Source organism: Balearica regulorum, chromosome 26, assembly GCF_011004875.1.
Source record: "Balearica regulorum gibbericeps isolate bBalReg1 chromosome 26, bBalReg1.pri, whole genome shotgun sequence".
Taxonomy (NCBI): domain Eukaryota; kingdom Metazoa; phylum Chordata; class Aves; order Gruiformes; family Gruidae; genus Balearica; species Balearica regulorum.
The window spans coordinates 3,171,594-3,181,276 of record NC_046209.1 but is presented as its reverse complement, the minus strand read 5'-3'; the positions used below and the strand labels follow the sequence as shown (position 1 = coordinate 3,181,276).

Genomic DNA, 9,683 nt, shown 5'->3' with positions numbered 1-9,683 from the left:
TTACTCCTCATCCTAGGAAGGAGCCCAAGAGCTGCCAAGTCCTCGTTACAGTGGACCTGGAGGGCCAGTGTGATTGGTACGGGGGGGTGACCCCCTTTCGGGTATTTCTGCAGATGTGTGTGCACTCGTATCACTCAGTAGCTTCCCAGTAGGTTTCAAACAGAGAGGAGTCAGCATGGTCTGGAGCCAAAGCACAGGACTCCTACGCACCATCCTGGATCTGGGATTACCCAAGCTGGGCACTCACAGGGCCTAATTCTGCATTATAGTCTTTGTCCAAGAACCATCCAAGCCTTACCTGCACAGGAAAGACATTAGTAAGTCCTTGAGAAAGGACTGTTCAGCTGACATTGATCCCCTCTCAGGGAGCACTCTGGTCACCAGGCTAAAGCCTGTCCAATTCTCACGCTTCCTCTCTGGCTCAACCTACCTCAAGCTCATTCTGCACCAAGCATGCCCTCCCAAACAAGTACCAGCCTCCTAAATAAAGGTCACTACTGAGACATGAATCCCCAGCATGGAGAAGAGAGCAGAATGGGAGTCTCTCCTTAGTCCTGGCTCCTCAGATGATTGCAAGTAACCGTATAAAGGAAGATAGTCCCCTCCGCCTGCCCCATGTTGAAAGCTGCAACTGCTGCCTTTTTGTTTTCCAGCAGCTTATGCCCCTCAGGAGGGGCAAAGGATGTCTGCAGGACCGAGCACCTTGGGGGGAAACGATGCTGGAGAGCCTGGGCACTGACCAAACTTCAGTGCAAGCTCTGGAGCTCCTGGGCACCACCAGATGTGGGAGCCGAGAGCTGACAGATCCCTCTCAAACCGCAACAGAGCAGTGGCTGTGAGAGTTTTGGATTAAAATCCCACTGAATTTCCTCTTAAGAGACCGTAGTTCCCTTCTCATGGATCCGTCCATAGAAGGTCTCTCTGCCTCCCTCACCTCAAGGCGGCTCAGCTCCTCCTGGACTTCCTTGGCTGAGAACTAGCACAAGACACCAGGCTCACACAAATCAAAGCCCTCTCTGTCCCGAGCAGAACAAGACCCATGTAAAAGCACTGCTATTTAAAAGCTGCCATCAGTTGTTGGCTTCCAGCTTTGAAACAGTTCAGCTTTTAACTTCGAAGGACCCAATGACAATGGATTAACTCATTCACTCTTTATAGAGTCTGCTGGAAGTATCCAAGTGCTTGGATTCCTTCTATTTCCCTATTTTCTCTCCTCTACGTCACCTTTATTTGAATAGGTGTTGTGTTACTGCAATTCCTGTCACACTGCAGTTGTTGCTGTACAGCCACTGGGACAGCCCCTCCCCTTGGGAGAAAACATATACATTGCTCCTTCCCCAGCTCTCCCGCTTTCTATAAATAAACAGCATGAAACCTGGTCAACTGGAAGCTGCTCTAGCTTGTAAACAACCTTAACACAGTCACATCAAGTTTGCTCGGAGAAAGGGAGAGGGACAGACATGGTAGCAGACTGTAAAACATTGCAGGGTTGAGTTTTGGAGGTTTTTTTAAGCTTACAGTGTGCGGAGGGCCAAGAGGCTCAAAGGTTATTGGGCACAACTTCCACTTAAGAGCCACAGCCCTGCTCTAACCGTGTCAGCAGGTTCACTCTGCCCATATTTTCAGGGCCCTCTTTGCTGTTGCTCCCCCTGCAAAGGAAGCTTTGCCACCAGGGCCTTGTTTTCACCAGGATGCACGTGTGCCTGTGACCCCCTCGTTCTTCCCCAGTTTCTCTGGGAACCTGAGAAACGCTGATACAGCATCCCTATCTTTATGGTCTAGGCCGCTTTCTTTGCAAACACCCATCTTATGGCATTAGGAGGTTCCAAAGATGTCCACAGACAGGCACCAGCAACCAGCTCCAGGAAAACCCCAGTGAATTTCTCACCACTTTTGCATTTCTAAAGAAACCTGTATGGGAGGCTTTATTGTCAAGAGGGCCAATTGCCAGTATTGGGGTGAAAAAAGCACATCTTAGGTTTTTAAGAAATGAATAAAAGGCAGACATTTTGTTCGTGGCAGTTTACAGAAGGGCTCCTGGAGAGCAGACACCCACCCCAGTGGAAAAAAACCTCTGCGCTCTGTCCAAGATAATTATTCAGATAACAAAATCATCACTGAAATGTTTCACTGCTCCCCACAAATCCTTGTTTTGCACCACATACTGGAACTGGCCCAGACAACACCTACAATAAATAAGCAACGTTCAAATTCATGCAGGGATTTCTCCCACCCAGTAATTACTGTCAACATTTAATCGGTGGGCCCTTACTATGTAATTATACATTATTTGTGTGTTAAAAAAAGAAAAAAATTAAGGCCCTTTTCTATCACATGAAGTATTCTCCTCCTTGAGACTTTTGTACATGAGTGGATCCCCCAGCTACCTGATCACAAGATCCCAGCTCCAGAGCTGCTGTGGAACAAGTCCCATCTCATCCCTCTCCTCCGAGCAGCTCTGTGTGCGGGATGGGATTGCATCCGAGACCACCAGTCAGGAACCATCAGCCGCTGCCTTAGTCCCGAGGCTATCCAGTTCCTTGTACCTGCAGTGGCAGCTGTTCTCCTACGTACATGAAGATTGCCTATAGCGTAGCAGTAGTATTTTGATGGGAGAAGCACATCCCACTGAACTGCAGAAGCTGCTTAAATGTCGTGTCTGGTATTTGCAAAGCAAACAGAAGGCAGCAACACTGATCAAACTGTCAAGAATTATTTTTAAGGATGGAGCAATCAATGAAGGGACAAACATTCAAATATTTTATCCATCCTCTCCTGTCCTTCCTGAGGAAGGCCGGACATTTTCAGAAATGTAAATTCTTGTGTGGAACTAACTCCAGTACCTTTAATTCCTCTGCCTGCTTTTGACCTCCCACTGTCAGCTCCAAGATTGAAAAACAAACTGATGATACCCACACTGCATCCCCCTTTCTGCTTGCTGTGCCCACAGTCCCAACTGTGTAAAAGGCAGGGAATATCTGAGTCAGCAGAGTAGCATCCTTTTGCACTGTTTCATTTACATCAAAAGATAAGACCAAGTATATAAAGAGAGGTGTCACTTCGCTGTCAGTGTTACCCTTTTTCAGGGGAAATATTTGCAATTGCAGTACAGATTTAGCTGTTCCCAGGACTAAATTCAGATGAAATGAAACAATCACGTCTGTTGATTGCAAACGCCCAGTAGTTCCATACCCACAAGTGTACCGTCCCTAAGAAACAAGCTGAAAATAGAGGCTTACCAGCAAGAAGTCCAAGGCACTTGCATTCTAGCAGCCATTTTTTGTTTTATTATTTAAAGTTAAGAGCGCTCATTAGCTCACAAATTAACAAATTCCATTCCTGCAGTTTAGTTCAGGTTTCAGCCAAAAGGAGAAAAAAAAATAGAACATAGCTAAACTAATTCTGCATTTTACATCTCAATAAAAGTTAAACCTCCTTGCTTTATAAATAAATGTTATAGTTAACACTGCAAAAATGTAATGGCAGATCTACAATATCTTTAAGGGACAGAGAGCACTGGATTATTGAGGCATATGGATATGCTGGTTTATAAATACAAGTACAGAAGCTTCAGTAGCATAGAGTGCATGGTTGTTTATCAGGGTTCTGCTCTCCCAGTCCTGACCTTTCCCAAAGCTCAGAGGCAGCTGCTTCACCCCCAACTGTGCTTTCCACTCTGCCTGGGGCCAAGAAATGAGCCACAGGCTGCCAAAGCCCAGTCACTCCCCCTGCAAGAAGATAAAACTGCTGGAACAGCATCATGTTTACCAACACTGACTGTTTACCACCAAGGAGGGTTCTGCTAATGGAAGGAAATGCCTACCCTGAGACTACAGATTTAAAGAGAAAAACAAGTTGCGTGCAGATCCTAATTAAAGAAAGGAGCTTGCCCAAATAGTAGCCAAATGAGATTTCAAATTCGATCTCTGAAGTAGCACCATCCTCGGTAAAGTTGCAAAAAGAATCAAAAGCCAAAACCAGATGCTAACAACTCATTCCATGTAGGTTTTCAGAATGGGATAATTAACAGAGCCCAATCAGTTGATACTAATAAACCTCAGAAGAACAAGAAGGCACCTTTAACTGCGATTTCTTTCTTGCTTCTTCCTTCAGACCACCCTCGTGCAAACATGCCACGAACACTCACTTGCTGTAATAACCCCCTCAAGCACCACCCATGCTACAAGTACCTCCCAGCCTAGAGTGCTTGCAAGAGCACATCCTCAACGATGGTGCCAAGTGCACCGGTTTGGCTCCGACACCGGGCCACATCGACCCTGTACAGCTCAATCCCCGCTGACCTCTAGAGCTGAAGGACCTCTGCGCGGGGAAGGGAGTGAACACGTGCAGAATGGGCAAGCTAAGGGCCTGAACTCCACATTATTATTTTGGTTTTAAGGTAGCAGTTTTTCCTCCCCATTCATAAAAAACCAACATCTACTGATGTAACTATATAACCAGAACTGACCTTACTACATCTTACAGGATTGAAGAAGTCTTGCAGCATAGATAGGGCCTGGCTCTAAAAGAGAAAAAATAACCCAGCTTTATGCACAATCATTGAAATCTCAGGCCTTTAACACCACTTGCTACTTGGCCAACCAAGGGAGAGAAAAAACGTCCTCAGCATACCCAGCCCTACTGCCATGCAAGGCAACTACCTCAGCAGAGCACAAGCCACTCGGCCGTTAGCCTTGTACTGTACCAAATCTGAGAAGGGAGTGGGGAAAGAATTAGTTGGAAGGTATTTTATTCCTCGCTTGCATTCCTATCTGTTTGGTATTTGGGATGGGAAGGGCTAGAGCACGTGTGACATGTAGCTGCTCCAAAGCTTAACGCTGAGTTAATCCAGCACTAATGGGAGAAGCAGCAGGTCCCAGGGAATCTCCATTTTCCTTCCTTCTCAGGACAAGACGGTTGGCATGGGAAAGGGCAGGGGCTGCGGCCTTCTCTGGATACAGTGCACTGGAGATATCTGGTACCTGAAGATGACAACAAGGAGGGACTGCCACGAGCTCTCGAGCCTCCTCCTCCCCTAGCCCTGTGCACACCAGCTTGATGGTGACAGATGAGGACAAAGCTCGCAGCCCATCTCAGCACGGCGACAGCCTTCAGCACCTAGGCAAGGACGGCCCAAGATCTCAGGCTGCACTACCTCTGCGGGGTGAAACAGGTGACAGGAAAGGCTGGGGACTTCAGCTCTCCCGCCCTAGTGCAGTTCAATGAAGGCTTCCAGCTCCTCGGGGATGAAACCCTTGTAGGGAATCTTGTGCTTGTCCAGGGCGCGAGCAGCAAGGCACTGGAGGGTGATGTAATTGAAGGGCTGCATCATGCTCTTGGTGAGCAGCTTCTCATCCAGCAGCTCATAAGCAGTCTGCTTGAAGGCATTGGTGGCGTCCATATGGGCTCCAGCCTCCATCAGGGCACTCATGATCAGCGGGCAGTTGTTGCGGGCAGCAACATGCAGCGGGGTGTTGTTGTCATAGTCACGGCTGTCGGGGTCAGCCCCGCACTCCAGAAGCAAGTTCACAACATGCAGCGATGGGAACTTGCCCACGGGATAACGTCCCACTGTTGTGGTATCTTTGTCCACGGCCATATGCAAAGGAGTGAAGCCGTTCTTGGCGCGCGGGCTGCACTTTAGTAGGCGGTAGATAGTCTGGCGCTTCTGGTGTTCCTGCTCCGGGGTGCACTCCACCTTCTCCAGCAAGAAGACGAGGTGGAGGATAATGGCCAGTGTCTTGGTGAACTGCGCTGAGTCAACTACAGGGTCCTTGCCGTGCACGAGAGCCCTCTCCACCTCCCGGACCCCTTTGCTCAGTACTCCCATGAGGTCAGAGAAGCCCAAGTGAGTAGCTAAAGTGCCTTTGGAGCGGTCCTGAAGCACATAAGAGAAAAGCTCAGCAAAGGAAAGGAAACTGCTGGCAGTCATCGGGCTGAGAGGCTCCAGGTTGCCTTGCTGCATGTCCAGAGCATACTTCCACAGGTTAATGCAGCGCTCAAAGTTGCCGGAGTCAGCATAGACTGCTCCTCGGTAACGGATGTAATAGGAAGTGTCTGGGTGGGAAGGACCCAAGATGCGCTCTCTGATCAGCAGTGCCTGCATGCGCATCTCATCTGGATCAGTAATCAAGGCTTCCAGTTCCTCCAGCGAACTCACTTCCCGGGAATAGTCATAGGCCAGCACCAGCTGCCGGGGCTCAGGTTTAGGCAGGTATTGCCCGCCCTCACACCGAAGCTCCATCGCCCTTCGCCAGTATTTGTGGGCTCCCAAAAGGTCACGTTTCTTATCCACAAACGTGGCACCCAGCAACTCCAGTGCTTCCACAGCAGCCTCTCGAGTGCAGAACACGTTAGGGACCTGCTGTTCATCCTGACTGGAAGCTGAGGCACAACATCTCTCACACGCCTCTTCACCACAGCCCTGAAGAGTTTCCTTGTCAGCACTGCAGCACCTCTGATGGCTCCCACCTGATGCACAGGTCCCGTTTTGGTTCCCTGCAACCTCCTCCTCCTCCTGCTGCAGCCCTCCTTGGATGAGGTACTCCACAATGTTGGTGTGACCAGTGACACTGGCAGCTAGCAGAGGAGTCATGCCATAGCCATCTTTCTCCATGCGGGCTTTGGAGCGGAGCAGTAGCTGCAGGATCTCCAGGCTGCCGGACTCAGCGCAGTCATGCAGGGCCGTATTCCCCTTCACGCTCCGACGGTTGACATCAGCCCCTTTCTCTAGCAAGTAACGTGCAATTTCCCGGTGCCCTTTGTAGCAAGAAATCATCAAACAAGTGTGTCCATGCCGGTTGGCTACTTCCAGGTCAGCCCCGCGCTCCCCAACTAAGTAGCGCACAATCTCCAGGTGCCCATCGAAGCAAGCAGCCCGCAGTGGCGTGGAGTTGGTCAGCGTGGTCTGGTTCACTGACGCGCCATGATCCAGGAGGCTGCGCACCACCCCCAGGTGCCCGGCAGCAGAGGCTGCCCAGAGCGGCGGTGCCCCCTCGATGGTCTCCCCATCGAAGTTGACCGAGCCTCCCTCCTCCACACGGGCGCCGCAGTGATCCAACAGGTACTCCACCACCTCCAGGTGCCCGTGCCGGGCGGCGATCAGCAGCGGGGTGCTCCCTCCCCCGGGGCCATCGCCCCCGCCCGGTCCTGCCGTTAGGGCCTCCAGCTCCTCCCGGCTCCGGCTGCCCAGCAGCTTCTGCAGCAGCTTCAGCTTCCCATCGCGGGCCGCGTTGTACACAGCCGTGCGCAGGTCCATGGCGACGGGGGCCGCGGCGACTGCACCGGCCACCTGGCCATGGACCGGCTGCTCCTCCACGCCCCCAGCTCGGCCCGGGGGAGGAGATGGGCGAGGGCGGCCCCCCCAGAGGGAAGAGCCCTGCGGGGCCGGAGGCGCCCGGCGAGACACCCCTCACCTCAGCACAGCAACCTTCAGTCTCTCCGCCCGGCCGCCATCTTAGGTTGTAACGCGAAACAAAATGGCGCCCGTACAGACCCAGGAGCGGGGTGGGAGGAGGACGATGGGAAATGTAGTCCCGCGCCCGGCCCGGCCCGGCCAACCCCCTGGGAGCGGCTCCCCGGAAACTCGGTTTCCCGGCAGGCAGCGGGAAAGGGGCGGCATCCGGAGACCGCTGGCCGTGCTGCAATCCCGCGCGGGGGTACCCTGGGAAGTGTAGTCCTGCTGCCTCCGGAAGGCAGCCCTTCCCCGGGCAGCCTGGCAGCGCCGAGACTGCATTTCCCAGCGCGCACCGCGCCGGGTCACCGCAGGGGCTGCTGGGGCAGGGAGCGGGATGGCTCCTTGGGGCAGCAGCGCTGAAGGGGGGGCCGGGCCGGGGCTGGGTGGAGCGGGGGGGACCCGGGGTCGCTCGTACTTAGAGCGGCTGAGGCGAGGCCTGGCGCTGGTGCCCGCAGCTCTCGCAGGGAAACAAGACCGGCCCCGACCCACGGCCTGGCTGCCACCGGGCTGGGGCCGCGGGCGCTGAGGGATTCGGGCCCGGGGCGGGAGGGAGCGGAGCCAGGTGTGAGATGGGGCCCAGGGACGGGGAAGGGACCCTGGTGCGGTGCCAGGGCGCCCTGAAAGCCCGGGGAAGGTGACCCGGGATCGCCCTCTGCGCGAAGCAGATGCGGCCAGGGCTGTAAAAAGCTTTTCTATAACTTTACACCGTGTGTTCGTTTCACGGGAGGTTTTATTTCCATTAAATTCCTTGAACCGATTGAACTTGAAAATACAATAGCTACACAGCGTTCTAGTACAGCAGTCGTCTGATGTGGGTTTAATTGTAGCGAATCAATTGGGTTTGGTAGAACACTTTACAGCTTTTCTGCCTGGGACAAGATAGTGCGAAGGTAGCAACGCCTGGTCCTTAACAGCAAACACAAATTGATTTATTCCCTTTAATCCCTGCCATAGGACAAGATGTACAGCTTTCTCCATTCCTGAATTATAATACATGGCTGGAGCGAGGGAAAAATATGCAAGGCAATAAATAGCCTAGCTTAGATGAGCGAAGCTTTAGTTACCAGAACCTATTTTTAGGGCATAAGTTGAATTTAAGTGGCTCTAATCTTTATATGGGGAATTGGCACTGGGTTTCTCCTGTTGTATTTTATTTATAGCTGTTTCTTCTCCTTTCCAGGGAAATAAGATCAGCCTCGTTATTTCCATTATTATTATTCTGTCATTATTCAGTCTGTCCATCCGCCCGTTTAGGTCTTGTCTGGAATTACCTAGGATTATCCTGCTAATGCATGTTGCCTTCATGCAGAATATCATTTTTTGTTGCTAAGAAACTGCTTTTGCATAACAGACAGCGTGGGCCTAATTTTCACTTCAGCAGCTGTTAAAGTCAATGTGAGCAGCAGGTGCTGAGCGCTCCCAAGAGCCCGAGTGTCTGTGGCAGGATTCCCACACAAGCTCTGATTGTGCGTGCGAGCATGTCACCTACGTGTGCAATGTGCTCAGGGACACAGCGGCTGAAAAGAAAAGGAGCAAAAGTGTCCTGAGCATCTCCAGTGCATCCGTGCTGTGTTTCCTGCACACGGGGACAGGAGGAGCAGCTGTGTATGTTGGAATATTTGCTAGGTGGGAGTATTCCCATATCCCCTCTGCACGCAGATGTGCGAATAAGTAAGCTAAAAATTGTCGTCTTGTAAGCAAATAGCAGTTAGCAATGAGTTTGGGCACTTGTGGTCCATTTTAATATTAATGTGTCAGCCTTCACGTGCATGTCTGTGTGCAAATACCTAACGGGTGAGCGGGCTGCGTGTGCGCGGGGCTGTGTACCTGTACGCGTCTCTGTCCCCCCTCACGAACACCCACGTGTGAAATCCACAGCACTTAGGCTGTTTATGCTGCAGGTCAAGGCACAGACACGGTGACATTTCCTCTCCCTGCTGGCTCTTTCATGTTGCTATGGTGATCAGATCCACTCACATTTTTATCTGAAGTATCTATTAACTAAAGCTTCCTATTAATTTCCCTTCCGTAGAACACATTTGGAATTCACCGGAACACCAGGTAGGCTTTTTAGGTCCCAAATTTACATCAGAACCTGCCCCCAGTTCTCGGGTGGGCTGTCAGAAACATCACAGGGTAGAAGTGCAGATGATGAAAATGTTTTCTTCCATGAAAAAAGAAATTGCTTAGTAATAAGAGAGAGAATAAAGAGTACAAGGAGTAGTGT

General features: G+C 51.4%; 1 protein-coding gene across 1 annotated transcript; it reads right to left on the bottom strand.

Annotated features, from left to right (window-relative positions):
* Positions 1–3,264: 3,264 nt before the first annotated feature.
* FEM1A (fem-1 homolog A) lies at positions 3,265–7,490 on the bottom strand. The gene has a single exon (XM_075736154.1). It carries the CDS (start codon positions 7,256–7,258, stop codon positions 5,210–5,212), a length of 2,049 nt encoding a protein of 682 aa, XP_075592269.1. The 5' UTR covers positions 7,259–7,490; the 3' UTR covers positions 3,265–5,209.
* Between the last annotated feature and the right edge of the window lie 2,193 nt (positions 7,491–9,683).

Excerpts from the sequence above, each read along its gene's own strand:
- FEM1A (XM_075736154.1), bottom strand. The coding sequence starts at position 7,258 with ATGGACCTGCGCACGGCTGTGTACAACGCGGCCCGCGATGGGAAGCTG.